The 17,643-nt window shown below is 38.3% G+C and overlaps 1 protein-coding gene across 4 annotated transcripts in view; it reads right to left on the reverse strand.

The window, feature by feature from the left end:
- Positions 1–137: 137 nt before the first annotated feature.
- The window catches only part of RUNX1T1 (RUNX1 partner transcriptional co-repressor 1), a 167,942-nt gene continuing 150,436 nt past the window's right edge, over positions 138–17,643 (reverse strand). For all 4 annotated transcript variants that reach the window (XM_027776169.1, XM_027776168.1, XM_027776170.1 and 1 more), the window contains 2 exons: positions 13,170–13,360; positions 138–1,642 (listed from right to left, as the gene is read on the reverse strand). In XM_027776169.1, coding sequence (XP_027631970.1) covers positions 1,367–1,642; positions 13,170–13,360 — 467 coding nt within the window. In that variant the 3' untranslated portion in view covers positions 138–1,366. The remainder of the gene's footprint in view (positions 1,643–13,169; positions 13,361–17,643) is intronic.

Consider the following 17,643-nt stretch of genomic DNA (forward strand, 5'->3'; position numbering starts at 1 on the left):
AAAAAAAATCCTATAAGAGAGTGAAATAGCAGCTCCGAAAGATAGCTTTTTTTCTTTTCTTTTCTTAAGGACAACCAAAATGAGTGTTTTTTTTTTTTTCTTTTTTTTTTTTTTTTAACTACTAGAGAAGTATCACTAATACATACAGATATAAAAGCAGCATAGAAAGATACAGGTTTCTCACCAACTAGGAATAAAGAGACTAAATGTGGGCATATGGTTAAACTACAATGCATCTTCACATTTGTCCAACACATTTACAAGAAAAACACCATTGGGAAACCTCACAGGACAGAAGTGTTTTAACACCAAGAGAACTACTAGTTTTTAATTAAAAATCCAAGGGTGGGGTTGAAAAATTTTGGAAAGGGGCTGGAGCTGGAGCCACCATTTTTTTAAAATTATTTTTCAGTATAAAATGAATGAGCTGGAATAGACCCAATGTCTTACTCTGTGGAACCTTGCAAAAGTGAAGAAACGTTGAAGGGTTATTTAGGGCAGCTGGCTGATGTCAAAGCTGCCAGATGCTAATTAACTGCAGGCTGAGTTTCTTACTTCTGTGTGTGTGTGTGCGTGCATGTGTGTGTGTGTGTGTGTGTGTGCGTGTGTGCGTGTGATATATATATATATATAATATATATAAAAGGAGCCTTTTGTTTTATGGCATTTTTTTTCTTGCTGCTGTATTCATACATCCCACTGCAAATCATCTTTTATTTTTCATTCTGTTGACCTGGATATTATTATTTCTTTTTAGAAACAGGAAAAAACTGAACATCTGTGTCTCCTTCCAATCTGCTGCACATCTGCGCGTTTTGTAGCGGGTCTTCAAAGTTCAGTTAGCAACCCACGGACGCCATTCATCTTCTTGTTAAAATGTCTACTGCTGTATCCAATGCTCATGCCCTTGAGGGTTTTCCTCTTTTTTTTTTTTTTCCATTATTGTATATAAAGAACATTGTGACTTTTAATATTAGCATTTTTGCTTTCAACAGCAATTAGCAATCTCTTGGTTTGCTGTTTGGTAAAGCATCGGTTAATGAGGTCATCTAGTTTAAAATCCCAGCTACTTGAAAATAACAGGGAGGAGGTCAAATCTATCATTTCATGTTATATTCTCTGCTCTCTTTTCAGTTCTCTAAAGAAAAGATATCTTTGTTATCCATAATAAGTCATTACGACCCGTTACTGGCCCTCTGTTTTACTACCGCCTCAAGATACAGTTAGGTTCTCTCTTGCTGAAGTACTGAAATAGGATAGTTCATTTAGAAACAAACAAACAAAAAAACAACTTTGAGCATCTGAGGATGAGGAACTGGTTTCGTGTTGGTTGTGTTGTCTTTCCTCCGACAGTTCTGAGTTCAGTCTAGCGAGGGGTTGTCTCTATGGTGGAAGGGGTCCCCGGGGTGGTCGACCTCGGAGTGGCTGCTGGTGGTGTGTCCATTGGGCTCCCAGCCCCGCTGTTGGGCGTGACCGAGGAGCTGACTGCGGGCGTGTCTCCCTGCTGCTGAGCCTGCAGGGTCTGTCCACAGATGTGGTGGTGCTTCTCCCAGTCTTTGTGCTGGCAAAATGAGCCACAGTATCGGGCTGTGTTACAACCACTGCAGGTTTCACTGGCTTTGCGGCCACAATTCCAGCAACTCTAAAGGAGATGGTAGAAGAAAGTGAGATCCCAAATTAATACCTTGTCGAGGTAAAAGTCTCATCCACATGCAGGTGGCACTGTACCACATTTTCAAAAACTATAGTCAGAATGAAAAATCCAGGTATAAGTGTGTGAAAACATACACTGAACACACAGCAGATGCAGATTTTAGGGTAATGACTGTCCAGGCTTTTCTGTGAATGACTAATATGGTATCTTACAAAGTGGTTGAAGACCCTTTCGGGTTACTATTAAAAACTTTTATTTTTGGTTTGGCTCTCTTACTGTCTAAATGCCATTTTTACCTGTACTAACCAGCAATTGCTACATCCAAAGTCTTTTTATTCTAGTACAAATAACCACAGTAGTCAAGCACAAATATATTACTCAAGGGCAGAGACTTTTTCCCTTCACATACTAACAGGAATCACAAAGGAACTACCAGAACTCCATACTGGATTGAAAGAAATGTAATGGTGTAGATAAAGCATTCTATTTCTTGCTCCATTACAAACTAGACAGGGTGAGACAAGGCACTTTAACCCCCCTGTGAGTTCACTTCTCACTGTACTTGTTCAGTGTACCTTACGATCATCCACTAGGACAGTCTTAAAGCAAGCTGCTTTACCTTGGCTCCTTGAAGGACAAAATACTTTTTTATTTTTCTTCACGTGTCCTAAGCACCCAGAAGAGTGCTTAGTACACAATAGGTTCTCTATAAATATAACAAATACTTGTGAATGAATGACTCAGACTATGCCTAATTTGGCTTTGAAAAATAAGAAACATTAAAACAGGTAAATAATCATCTTATTTTCATGCAAGGATGTCTGGCTGATAGCTTTTTTGGCCTCAGCAACTCTAAGAAACCAGAAAAGGAAAGGAAACTGGGGCTCTTCTATAAGTGCAAACCAAACTCATTCCTAGCAAGTCCACTGCATCTCACACAGTGTTTTGCAATATGTAAGAAAAGCAGAAATGAGATTATCTCTGAAATTTAAACTTTAAGATAAATACATTATAGGAGCCAGCAGGTGACATGATGGTTAAAGTGCTGGACTACCACATGGGTGACCATGGTTCAAGTCCCGGACCTGGTGACTTGAAAATCATACCAGGTATGTGTGTGTACATACCCAAACTCCCACGAAGAGAAGGAATTGTGGCATGGCCACCCCCTGCCCCCCATTGAGGGGGATGATCTCTCACTTTCCCTATCACTGTCTCTCTGTTGTCTCTGTCTGGCAAGTACAGGTGCTCTATGGCAAAATCCTAAAACTAAATAAAGTGAAATACAATAAAACAAAACAACACATCATGCATCAGAGACCAGAGGTCTTGCAGACAGAGGGTATCTGTGTGGGATAGAACCTAGGGAAGGCAGGAGGGACTAGGAGAAACTATGGCAATGCCTCCAGAGTGAGGGAGATGGGGGCACCCTTCCAGGGATGAGCACAGACCTCAGAACCTGATTTTAAATGTTCATTTAAATATTTCTAGCTCCTTTTGCAAGACCAACTCCAGCGTGAAATGCTGTAAAAGTGATCTTAACTTTTTATTCTTTATCTTAACTAGTTAATAATTATGTTTTGAGAAACAAACTTCTGGCTACAACCTTGTAACTCCAACTGGTTGATGGTTTGTGATTACGTCCCAATTAAACATTTTAAGTCATGACAGATACTGTTCTCCCCACAGTGTTCTTCACATTTGTTCTGTTTTTTTTGTTTGTTTGTTTTTTTTGTTTTTTTTTTTTTTTTTTTTTTGGTTTTTCATGTTAGATGAGGGCTCATGAGCTTGCTGCAAATACCCCTGTGGAACATCTGCCCATCCCCCTGACATGTAAGGCTTTGCCACTATGCAAAACATGCGAGGGCATTTTTAGCAGCCACCCTAACTTTGCTAACAAATAAAGGTATCCTTGAGGAAAAGCACCATAAGAACTCTGGTTTAAGACTTTGAGAAATAGCCCAGCTCTATGTTCTTATTCCTTTGAGATTCAGAATTATGGTCCAAGGAATGACAACAAGCACCACCAAAAACAAACAAACAAAACAAATCTCAACTCTGGTCAATGGGAGATGTTTTAAGCAGAGGAAATCTAGAAACTTGGTTGATACATCAATGCCCTAAGTACAAATCAAATGAAAATGAGTAAATATGTACCGGAACAATTTTTCCTTTTCCTACCTCAATTAATATCAGAAAATATTTCAAAAGATCTGAACCTCTGATCATAGCCAGAAGGCCTTCTCTGACAAAATGAATTCAACTGCATGGCCTTCGTAACAGTTCCACAAAGATGTGAACAAACATCGGCCTGGCCCACCCTTCAGAGCACTGAGGTATGACAGTGCTCAGGGCAATCTCTACTGCCTTGAGGTTCAGGCTTTTAGAATAATGCCAGCTGGATCCTGGAACAAACTCAGCAAATAAGCGATATTCCTAAATTACATCAGCAAATCCCAATTAGAGAACAGAGACCCAAATCCAAAACAATATTTTAAGGAAATTAAACATCTAATCTGAGTCAAGTGGCTTCTTTAGGAAATACCCTGGTGTGAGTCCTATCCATTTTTTGGCAGAGGCACATTTTGGCAGATACAAGGGTGGTAACTGCCCAATACTCAATGGCTCCTTCAGATTAAAATCAGATGTATGCAACATTCTCAATTTAAACTGATTAAACACACAGACTAAACCAGGTAATTACAAATGCATGTGCTGGAGAGTGGAAAGAGGAGACAGAATGGGGACTTCTTTATTTTTTAAAGTGTTTTCAAAGATGGGAACAATTTTACAAATAAAAAAGTGGAATTGTGCCAAGTACAGAAACAGATGTTTTGGATCGTGAAGCTGCTGGGAATTGAGGCTTCTTGCCTAGCACTGCTTGGTTCTGATCCAGGATTTAAGGACTCTGACTAGCTTTACCTCTAGTTCCATTCTGAAGTTGTTCAATTCTATTTATTTACCACCCACCACTGGGACAAAAACAACCTTCTGCCGTATGAAGGTATAACAAAGAACACTTTTAAATGATCTGGTAGGAAAAAAAGCATATATATTCTCATTACTCTTGACACTGTAGAGTAAGGAATTTTAGTGCATGTTCGACTAGCAAAAAACTCCAAAGTTCATATTCCTTTTTAGAAGCTCATTAGGAAACAAAGGGAAAAAAAGTCTGTTAGTACATTTCTCTTGGATGGCTCTACTCAATTTCCTCTTGGCTAAGTCATACCTGCAAGACAGACAACTAGCTCTGGTACTCTGCCCCTGAACAGTCACATTTCTAGAAACAGTGCAAAGATCAGGGTCTTGTGAGTCCTCTAGCTTGAATCATTTTAAGTTTCTAAGCTTTGGGCTAGTCACAAAGGTACAAATTGCAAATTGTGTCTAACACCCAGAGGCACAGCCATAAGGCAGGGATAAAGGTAGACAAAGCCTTAATCTAATTTTACATTCTTTGGCTTGTGCTTGTTACATTCAGGCTAGTATTTCATTTCCTGACAGTTGCGATATTCGTTAGATTTGTTTTTGCTTTCTCTTATTTGTATATTTATTTTTTTAAGTACTTGAACTTCCCTTCAGCTGTCTCAAGGGCAATGCTAGTGGCTGAAATAAACACAGTAGTATAGAAGGCTCACAGATACTCTCTCAGCAAATTTCATTCCCAAAGCTCGTGGCACATTATAGTCTTCCTTTATTTGTAATAATATTATATATTCTCTTGTCATAATATTATATTATCTCTTTCAGCATAACCTATCTGAAAAAATAAAAACAAGTCAATTGACGGAAGTTAGGCTGTAATTCAGATGAAGAATCTGAGGCTGGGGACCAGCAGTTAGCGTAATGGCTATGTCGCTGGACTCCCATGTAGTCGACCGCAGTTTGCGTCCCAGACCTGGTGGCTTAAAACTCACGCTGGGAACGTGTGCGTGCGTGCCTAAGATCCCGAGGAGAATGGAGGAGAAGGGATTGAGGCGTGGCCATCCTCCCTGGGGGGTGATTTCTCGCTTTCTATCTCTCTGTTTCTCTCTGTCTGGCTGGTGAGTGCACGCACCCTATAGCCCAAACCTCTCCAAAAAAAGAATCTGAGGCTGAACACCTCTCCTTTGTGAAATTCACTAAATACAAGGCTATATATGAAAATAGAGATAATGGATTAGAGCTTTTTAATATCAAAGCTGCATATCAAAACATTTTGACACTTTGTTTCATATCAGCAATGATCTTTGTCCCAAAAGAAAAAAAATTCTTTATCTTGTTATTTTATATATACAGAAAATAGTTTTTCTGTCCTACCAGAAAAATATATCCCTTTTGTTTCTTCCCTTTAAAAATTCTTTTTCCAACAGATAACATATTTTCTTCTGAATCATTTGAACTTTCTCCTGGTTATACACCTATAATCCTCTAGAAACTCTACAACTAAAGCTTAGTAACTTTAAATAGAATGACTATACTTAAAATTTCCCAAAAGTAAAATTTCTGATTAAGTAAAAAACTTCAATAAAAGCCAACACAATGACTTAAATTCACATTAAGGCCCTAATACCCTACACTCGTGTTGTACTTGACAGCTTAAACCCAATTTCCATATATTTTGCAGCTTAGGAAACTGAGGCACCAAAATAATTCTTACAGTGAAAGATTTGCTCGAAATCATAAAGACATGAACTTACGTCACCAAGGTCTGATTTAGCGAGGTTTTTGGACTGCAAGCCAAACATCCTTTCCAAAAGGCCACACTGTCAATATCAAATCTTTTCTTAGATCCCATTGTTGCAGAAACAGATTAGAAGGACCCTTAAACCTGACAGTAGACAGCTTGGACCAGGAAGCTGGAGACACAGTAGAGGAGGTATCTTGGTATATAATAGAAATGGCGCAGGTGCCAGAGACAGGCCAACCTGGTTTTATTTCCGTCTTTATCACATAGTGGCTTTAGAACCACAGGTAAGATCTTAGTTTCATGGAGCAACAATACTTGTAAAGCAGGAGCAATAACTTCAGGGCGAGAAGAGATAACTTTGTTCCAGCCAGTGCCAAAAGGAGGAAGTGGTGTTAGTACTGGCCTTTTACTCTTGACCTACTAACCCTCAGCCACTTTGCTCGGCACTGAAATAACCCTGAGGAACCCTGAAGGAAGAGGGTTTGGTTCCCATCCACCTGTACATGCTGGGTGTGCACTTATTTGTGCCTCTCAACCTGGCTGGCTGGGGAAGAGGGCAATCACGCTGTGGGACTCTGTTACGTGCTTGTCTTTCTCTCAAAAAAAAGAAAAATCAATCAAGTAAACATAAAAAAATGTAGGAAATATGAGCGAGTCTTCTAAAAGTTCACAGGAAATGCATATTATTAAAAGACTGCATGGATGGGAACCAGCAGTTAGCGTAATGGCTATGTCGCTGGACTCCCACGTAGTCGACCGCGGTTCGTGTCCCGGACCCGGTGGCTTAAAACTCACGCCGGGCGCGTGTGTGTGCATGCCCAAGATCCCGAGAGGAGAATGGAGGAGAAGGGATTGCGGCGTGACCATCCCCCCTGGGAGGTGATTTCTCGCTTTCTGTCTCTATGTCTCTCTCTGTCTGTCTGGCGAGCGCACGCGCCCTACAGTGAAAATCTCTCCCAAAAAAAAAAAAAAAAGACTGCATGGATTTCAAGAATTTTCTGCATCAAAGTAAACTGGTACTTTAATTCCATTTTTCCCAAACTTCTTAAACTCCTCTCCTATAAGCAGATAATAGCTCTTTGTATTATAGTTCTCAAAATGGTATATGTTAAAATGGTGATTTTAAAAAAAAGTCATTAAAAAACCCTGTAGGGTAAGCAAAAAAAAAAAAGAAAAGAAAGAAAGAAAAGAACCATTTCTTATAAAGAAATAGAAGTTGACAAGAATAAAATTTATCACCCTAAAACCCCTGAGATTAAGCTGGGGCCAGAATTCAGATATTCCAGGTTTTCTTCTTAGGTTCTTTCTGCCACATTTATCTATCTCTAAGCTGTGCTGGCAAGAGATGATCATCTTACCAATGAGCTGAACATGGCCTTTAAGGTAGTGTGACCAGAACATAACATCCAAACCAGGACACTTCAGAGTGGAGTGGGGATGACAGGTATAAATGCAGACTGCTCCCTCAAACTGATAGGTATAGGGCCCTGAACCTTACCGTATGGTATTCCATTCTGGTTTTCACATTAGACAGGATGATCTTTATGTCACTGTGTTCTATTTACCTTGCCAGTCGACAGAGATTTGTCTAGTTGGATTAAATAATTGATTTGAGTTTTTAAATGTGTTAACATTTGTGTTTATACACAAAAATAAGCAAAGTTTATTTTCTCCGACACTTTCACACACACCTTGGGCAGACCAAAGTCAGCAAGTTTCTGGAGCTGGTTCAGGTAAGATCACCTGATGTGTATATCTTAAAGCCTATGTGTCCACTGAAAAGCCATGGCTGCCTTTCTTTCTTGATAACTAATCATTACAACATGGCCATTCTACTTCATGGATATCCAGTCAATAGATCCAATTTTCCCCACCTCAGCACCACTGCCAACTACCTTCATCCAACCATCTTCCTCTCTGCCTCTTTCCTTTTTGTTTCCTCCAATCTTTCACCACACTCAGTCTGAGAATGTCTACCAAACCACTTATAGCCTCAAAGCCTGGAGAAGCCTTCCTCCCCATCTTCCTGCTTCCTCCCTGCATGAACATAGCCTCCCTCCAGAGGCAGCAGTGGGCAATGGGGTCTAGGGAGGTTGGAGGGCAGTTGTAGACCAGATCCTGGTTGTCCAAGGTATCAGATGGAACTAAGCTTCGGCCCAGATGCCTTCACATTAAATTTCATTATGACTTTTATAAATTAATTATTTGACTCCTCCAGTAGACTGAGTTAACACGAAGCAGGGCTTACTGTACCTCAGGGCCAGCTCTGTACCGGATATGGAAAAGAAACTCAATACTATGCTGTCGAACAAATAAGTTAATAACTGGATGTAGATAGGTGAGTGATTTATAGTTATATATGTATATAACTTTATAGTGTGTATGCATATATATATATATTTATTTGTGTGTGTACGCATGTATGTGTATATATATGTGTGTGTGTATGTAGTGTGTGTGTATACACACAAAAAAACACACATGTAAACAAAATTGCCTTGGACAGGTCACAGACATAGTTTTAAAGAACTTCTGAGTTCTGTATTTAAATCAATAGCTCTTACATCAATAGCTCTTAAGGAGAATTTGTTTCTCAACCAACTACTAAGATGGCCAGACCTCTTAGTTTTCTAAGAAAATGAATAACAGTTTATAAAATACATAAAGCACAATGCTATTTGGACCTTATTTGGGGCTGAACGGTTAACATTTTGTTTTAATGAATACAACACAGAGATGAAAATTCTAAGTACTGAAATACCTCCTCTCCAGATCTATAGGTCCACACAGTCCTGACCTAATGGATTCTCCACTCTGGGGATAAGAAACTAACACAGATAAAAAACTATCCTAGCTAAGGAAGCCAGAGCTGTTCTGGTACTGTCTGGGGTCCAGGGCATCCCTGCTCAAGTGGTTTTTTAACCAGGCTGTTTCTTTTATAAAGTCCACACTCCCAGGTATGAGGAAAGAAAAGGGTACAGAAAAATGATACATTGGCAGGACAATTGTGTCCTTACTTGGAGAGGGAAAAAACATTTACCTCTGAATTGGCATTTTGTGCAAAAGACAAGGCTGAATTGAACCCATCACTGGGCATGTGGACTGTCTCTGGACACTGCCATTCCTCAGGAATTAATGACACTAACTTAGGGGTGGTAGATGAATTAACTCTCTGCTTCTTTGTTAAATCCTGGGTCAAACCACTTTTATAACGTATGCATGTAGACTTATGAGCAAGTCCAGAGGTGGTGTTTCATTTTATTCAAATGAAATCTTCAAGCTTTCACTTTCCTAATCTCAGGAAACTGTCTATATTTCTTTTGGAGAAAAGTGGTTTAATTTTTCCAGAGATGACTCCTCCATAACTAGTAAAAGTGGTCTTGTAAAGTAAAGAAAGTTAAGAAAGCAAACCTAAGTAACCTTTATCTGCATCCAAAACTTACCTGAACTATCCTTAAAAAATTCTTATTTTGTTGTTATGAAACAAGGCGAGGACTGACAGCATGCTCAGTGATAGTTTAAACTGCCATTTCCTAGCTGTATGATGTTAGCCAGGCAAGTTTTCTTATTTGTAATATAATAAAAGAATCCTGGGACCAGCAGTTAGTGTAATGGCTATGTCGCTGGACTCCCATGTAGTCGACCTTGATTCATGTCCCGGACCCAGTGGCTTAAAACTCATGCCGGGCGCGTGTGCGTGCGTGCCCAAGATCTCAAGAGGAGAATGGAGGAGAAGGGATTGCGGCAGAGTGGCCATCCACTCTGGGGGCTGATTTCTCGCTTTCTCTCTGTTTCTCTCTGTCTGGCTAGCGCACAAGACCTGCATCCAAAACTTACCTGAACTATCCTTAAAAAATTCTTATTTTGTTGTTATGAAACAAGGCGAGGACTGACAGCATGCTCAGTGATAGTTTAAACTGCCATTTCCTAGCTGTATGATGTTAGCCAGGCAAGTTTTCTTATTTGTAATATAATAAAAGAATCCTGGGACCAGCAGTTAGTGTAATGGCTATGTCGCTGGACTCCCATGTAGTCGACCTTGATTCATGTCCCGGACCCAGTGGCTTAAAACTCATGCCGGGCGCGTGTGCGTGCGTGCCCAAGATCTCAAGAGGAGAATGGAGGAGAAGGGATTGCGGCAGAGTGGCCATCCACTCTGGGGGCTGATTTCTCGCTTTCTCTCTGTTTCTCTCTGTCTGGCGAGCGCACATGCCCTATAGCGAAAACCTCTACAAAAAAAAAAAAGAAAAAAAAAAAGAAAAGAATCCCAAGGTCCTAGCCATCATTCGAGACATTTTCACTCCTCTTTGAGTCATTAAGCCCAAGTTTTTAAAAATTCACAGACTTTCTCAAAAAAATCACAGAATTGTGAGAGCTAAAGCCAGTAATTAAATTTGACCCTCTGAACTCCACACCCTTTCTCCTAGCAGAGTGTCCCCTAAATTTCTTTGGCAGTATCACAGAAAACAAAGGTAGTACTATTTTAAAGATTGCTTTCCCCAAGATCCAAAAGACAAAAAAGAGGGACCAGCAGATGGCATAATGGTTATGTTGCTGGACTCCCATGTAGTTGACTGTGGTTCGAGTCCTGGACCCAACACTTAAAACTCATTCTGGGCATGTGTGCGTGAGGGTCCAACATCCCGAGAGGAGAATGGAGAAGGGATTGCAACGTAGCCATCCCCCTGGGGGTGATTTCTTGCTTTCTGTCTCACTGTCACTCCGGCAAGTGCACGTGCCCTATAGCAAAAATCTCTCAAACAAACAAACAAAAAAAGAAAAATTATAAAAGAACAATTATTCAGGAGATCATTCACACATATTTAATCTACTATTTATCACAGCTACCATTTGATATACTATACCATTCATATATTTTTCTGAATAAGTTAGGAATAAAGACATGAAGTAGGAATAAAGACACTAAACTTATAGGACCTAAAGAAATACAGTATGTTATCACCTGGATACAAAGACTTAGTTAGAGTTTCCTCCTAGATGTGTGATTTTGGCATTTCATGACTTATAAAATGTTAATGTACTTAACTTCTAAAATGTTTATGTGAACATGATAATGATTTAGCTATAATGATGACTACTCTGCCTCACGAGGTTACTAACTTGTATAAGTTCTCTTCAATAGATGCTAATAAAAATTAAAACAAACACAAAAAAAAAACAAAAACAAAAAAATCCTTATATATCTTAGCCTATCTATCTTATCCACAGATACCAATAAAATTGAATTTATGTCTAGTTTAATGCGACAATGGAAAAGTCAAAAGTTAAAGGGTAGATAAACTTCCCTTTGTCCCTCTTTTCCTGGGAAACTTTTGAATGTTGAAAATCAATTCCTTTTGTCCCCTTGTTATTCATCTGCTACGCATTAAATAGAAACTCTGGGCATCGAGTGATTCCCGCAGGGTCTTTCATCTACAGAAAAGCCTGGTACAAATTAAATACTTACTCTCCCTCACAAATTATAGTTATGTATTGTAGTAGACATTGATTTATCAGTTCACGTCTCTCTGAGTTCAGCTCGGGGAGACCAGCTAATTGTAGCCTTTTATGTAAAGTTACTTTGGGGTTGAAGATTGTGATGCTGTACTAATTAATGTGGAGCACGACTGTGCTGCTCTCATTTAATAGGCTATGTTTTAAAAAGCATTCTGTTAGGTATTATGTGTTAGTTACATCTGATCCTTGAGCCATTTAAGCTGTATGTGGGTACACATGGGTATATATGTAGGAATTACACTGGAATAATACTAAATAATATTACCCTTGTTGGCAATGTTATGCTATGACCATCAAAATGATTATCAGAAATAATATGGAGATGCAGGCCATACACAAGTTCTCTTAGAAATATTTAGTTGATGCAAACATGGTTTTAGCACTGGACTTTAAGAACAATTGTTAAGGAAGAGATTTTCAATCCTAGACATACAACGTCTTTGGAAACCATAGCTTACACAGTGTATCTCTATTAAATCTCTTTTATTAGAAGGAAACCATACACACGTGTGTATATGTGCATGTGTGTCTGTGCAGGTACATACACACACAAATGTGTGAGTTTAAGTCCCTAAGTACTGCTAGAAGTTTTAAGAATTTCTCATTTATTCACTAAACACATTTAAAAAAAAAAAAAAAACTGCCTGGGACTGGCAGTTGGCATAATGGCTATCTCGCTGGATTCCCATGTAGTGGACCATGGTTCAAGTACCAGACCGGGTGGCTTAAACTCATGCCAGGCAAGTGTGTGTGCATGCCCAAGATCCCATGAGAGGAGAATAGAGAAGAAGGGACTGCAGCATGGCCATGCCCCTGGGGAATGATTTCTCACTTTCTGTCTTTCTGTCTCTGTCTTTCTGGCAAGCGCAGACACCCTAAGCAAAAACCTCTCCAAAAAAACAACTAACAAAAAAAACTGACAAAGAATTTACCTTTTAGGTCTTTCATAAAAAAAACTAATTTTTTTAAATAATTATTTTATTTAACTTTATTTAATTTGACCAGAGAGGGACAGAGCGAGAGAGACAGAGCACAAGAGACAGAAAGAGAAAGTGAGAAAGCAAGCTGCTAGGTCCTCCCGAACCACCGTTGCCCATTGGGAATCCAGTGCCCCTAACCACCATACCTCCCGCTGACCCCAAGAAACAAAATTTGAACAGTTCCTGATCCATCAACAAATGCCTCAATCCCCTAAACTAGTCTACATTTTACATAAAAATCTGTTTGTCTGTGGTCCAAAGTCCACTTTCATTTGTGACCTTCCAGACTCAAAAACGAGTACTCTAATTAGTGACGGCTATGCTTTTATTTGAAGTTTCCATACATGCCTACCTCGCTCGAATCCTCCTGCTGATTGATAACCGCGAGTGCATCCTCAGCCGCCTGCCGCTTGGCCTCGGCAACGGTGCGCTCCATCTTGGCTCGCTCTGTGGTGATCATGTCGTGGGCTTTCCGCTCCGCCTCGGACACGGCCTTCTGCAGCTCGGTCATCGCCTGGCGCTTCACCTCATTGACAGCCTCCTCTGTGTGCCAGTTAGGCCAAACCCGGCAAGAGAACATCTCTCGGTTAGCGCAGGCCCCTGGGTGCTGACCACTTTTTATTAGGATTCAATAGAATAGGCATGAATTGCATCCAGATTGGCGGGCAGTTCTGGCTGTTTCAAAAGCTAGATCTTTAAAATTCATTTAGGAAAGCAAAAGGTAAGAATATTTCTTAACTTTGCATTTCTGGGGGTATATTTTAAATGTCTGTATCATCCTTACAACTTTTCTACTGAATAGTGTCTCCAGAAATGATTCTGAGACCAGTCTAAGTAGCTAAGGGACAAGAACATCTAGAAGAAAACTGGATAATTCAGACACCTAAAAAAGATAGTTTTCCACAACACGGTAGCTTATGTACAAATATATAACATCCATGCATAAAGCATTGAGGGAAAAAATAGAGAAAGGAAATGGAGTCTACACTGACGCATACAGAAGTGCAAACAATTACTTCTCTGGTGAAAAATACAACAAAATAGTGAAAAGGTAACTCAGCAGTAAAGTTAATATAGAACTTTTAAAGAAAATCAGTCCTCAAACAGATGCTCTGTACTTTTTCTTAAGACACTTCAAAGGTAATGTGACTATATGCCATTATAAACTAAATGATAGGGATATTTAAAAGTCATCTTCTAATTTCCAAATTTTAATCTGCTGTCTATCTAGTTCATCAAATATATGCAACAGTTTTGCATAACCAACTGTTGCACTAGACAAACAGAACAGAATCATAACATAGGCCAAAACAATCAAGCCTGACTACAAGCCTTAAGGTGTTGAATTAGCTCTTTATTTTTGGCTGTGGAAAGGGTGCAAAGATCCAACTAATGTACAACGTAAGATTGACAACTAAAACAAGTAATTTCCATTTAAAAAAATTAACTGTTCTAATTAACAAGGGAAAATATCCTCCCCCTGAATTAGTTTATCTAATTTTCATCTTTATTCAAAGCAAAATGACAATGATTAATTGAAAATTTAATAAGCAGTAATTATTAACTTGGCAAACCTAGTACCAATTAACACTCTATTAAAACTAATTATGACATGTTTCATTCAAGTGTTTGCACTTAATTGTTTCACCCACTTAAAAAGCACCTTAATTAAATGTTCTGTTTAATTAAAAACATAGATTCCTAATAAAAATGTTTTACTGTAGATTAAAAATGTAAGAGATGCAAGTACTCTCTAGTTTCATAAAAGTCGAGTTTATTTCACACGTCTATAGTCCATGGCGTGAGGCTCAGTAGAAACTCCGGCTAGCAATGAACTGCCACAACTTCAGTAGCCTGTCATTTTAGCAGCATTATGTCTGAAATTCACTTGTTTTCAATTCCTGTCTGCTAGGTTTTATAAACCAAAATATAAGGGAAGGATCCAGACAGGAAATATTAACTAAAATATGTTAAGCCTTTGTTAGCTACTTTAAGATATGCATTTAAAATCTGGATAGAATCAGAGTATTGCAGACAGAGCTTATAGCACCTTCTTCAACAGGAGGTGAAAAGATGCCTTTATTACCCTATCAAAAATGACTGGGGGCACCAGGGAAGTACTGCCCTTCTAACTATACAGCCAGGGTCTAATTTAGTTTGAATATTCAAGGTGAATTAAAATTCTATCTAAGTGGTAATACAGGACAATAATTTTTGCTTACGATCAAAGCTGTAGCTTGACTAATTGTATATGCAAATCAGGCAATTTATATTTAAATTATGCATTCCTATTCTAATCCCACAGGCATATACAGATCAGCAAAGAGAATTGGTAGGACATTTGCAAGGTGCTTGAATATTTATTACCAACTGCAAACATTCTCTGATCGTTAGAAAAGAAATATACTGAAGAAAACATTCAGTTGCAATTTTAAAACCATTTTTATGTTGGATTTCTTTCCAGTTTTAGAAAACCTTTTGTAACTTTTGAGTGCATTTGTTACCTTTGCTATTACTTAAGAAAAATGTGACTTTTAAGAGGAAACAGAGTGGCCTTCAACATTGATTATGATTTCTATGTACTATTATATATATATTTTTTTTTCTTTTTTCAAACCACCAGATCTAGGACTCAAACTGTGGTCGGCTACGTGGGAGCCCAGTGCCCCTAACCACCATGCTACCTGCTGGTCCCCTGTACTATTATATTTTTGAGGTGATGTGAAAATTTTGCATAGTGTATAATTGAAATAATGGTGTTATATCAGTGTTAATGTTCTTATTTTGTAACTATTGTGGTTACATAAGAGAATATCCTTGTTCTTAGGAAATACACACTAAAACCTTTTGAGTAAAGTGATATTATCTACAACTCAATCTCGAATGATTATGAGATACATATATAGTATATCAGAGGAAGGAAAGAAGGAAAAAAAGACAGGAAAAAAGAAAGGAAAGTCACTACAGCAGATATGGTAAGGATGTAGTGGTTATACTACGTCAAATTTTGAGAGTTCTGCCCCTTTGGTATTTTTTCAAAGGCTTTAAACTTTATTTACTTATCTTTTCCACAAAGTTAATGTATAATATTTTCATTGCAAAAACATACTTTATAGGCTTTTTCTGAAGAAAAAAAATATTTGCCCAGAACCAGTGTTAGAATTTTAGAAAAAAAGCTTCCCAATTGTAACAAGCTGAGTATAGATTCTTTTCTGCCCTGGGTGTTTCCATCATGTTGGATACCTTCACACTGCAAACAGTAGAAATGCCTTTTAAGAAACCTATAAAGATAAATATTGTGAGGAGTTATTGCAGTTTTCCAGGTGAAACTGTCACCTGTACTTTAAGGATTTCTTATAATTTCTTAAAATTTAGCATTCATCCATTAAAAACTAGTCCCAGAGGGCTCTTATGCACTAGATTAGGCATATCATTGTGAGAAGAATGTGAATTTAATCTGCATCACTACCAAGTCTATTTTAGATTGAAGACCTAATTTAGATGATGCACACGTCTAAAAATTAATCCAAACCTTTCTTTGATAAGGTTTGATACTTTTTAAGAGTGCATGGACATAAAAGAACTACATATTGTTCTTTCTCTCTCTTCTAAGTCTCCAAAACCTAAAGTACATATAAAATTGAGTTCAGAAACTCACAAAACAGTGAAGGAAAAGAAATGGTGGATTCAATAGATTACAACATGTCAAGTAGGAAAAAACAATGATTAAATGGAAAATAAATAGTGCAGTTGTGAATCTGCTTCCAATTGCTTACCACTTACGGTAGGACTTCCTTTGTGCCTATCTATTCAACTTGACTTTCCAACAAAAGTAGTATATTCAGAAAAATCTGCACTCACTTAATAGCAATCAAACAAAGACTTGCACAGATAATAGCACAGAAGGACTTGGGATTACCCAAGACCTTACTGTCATGCTTTTCTTTTTGAACTATCAAGAATTTAACATAAATACCTCTAAGTAAGAGAAAGGCAGAGAAAGAATCTCTCTGTTCTGAGTAAGAAGCCATCCTTCTGCTGTCCAAAATGATAATGTTTTGTACCTTTTATTGGAATACATTGCACTGACTGCTTAAAAATGAGGGGGAAAAATGGTCAAAAAAAACATCTAGCACCTTTTTCATGTGGGTGGCCCCACAGCAAATGTTTTAACTGCTTGGAGGATCATATAGATAAATCTGGAAATAACATGTAGCTGAGCAACAAATGTATTTTCACCTTTAAGTTGAATGAATCTATCTGATTTGCATATTGGACATTCAAAAGAGCTTTCTGGTTCTTAAAGCTACTAAGCCTATAATACTCTTAGAGTTTGGAACTCATTATCACTCTTAGAAAAGGAAGTGTTTCTTAGAAAGTCTATAAAAACAGATAAGTAAGACAGAAGTGCCCAGAGAGTCAGCAAGTTGCACAGAACTGCAAACATGGCTGAGTCAAATAAAAATTCAAGAGAAATTTTCTGTAGGGGAAAAAAACAAACAAAAAAACAACACATCCATTTCCCTCGACTTTGATTACTGTTGCCAGCTCTATACTCATTTGACTGCAGTTAGCATCTCCTAGTTTTGCAACTCTTGTATTGAAAATACAAACTACTGTATTTGAACAGTGGAAATAACAACAGCTCAAAGCCACAGTCCATTTTTCATTTTATATGTCATCTTTAACTCCTGGAAAAGGTTTATGCTTTATCTCCTAAGTTCGTTTTTGTAAAGATTTTTGCTCAGCTGGCATTCTATCAAAAATCTGCTAGATTTGAATTTCTTTAAGGCCAATAACTCAATGGGCAGTATGGACTTTCCCTA

The sequence above is a fragment of the Tupaia chinensis genome, unplaced genomic scaffold, assembly GCF_000334495.1.
Source record: "Tupaia chinensis unplaced genomic scaffold, TupChi_1.0 Scaffold000636_1, whole genome shotgun sequence".
NCBI classification, from domain to species: Eukaryota; Metazoa; Chordata; class Mammalia; order Scandentia; family Tupaiidae; genus Tupaia; species Tupaia belangeri.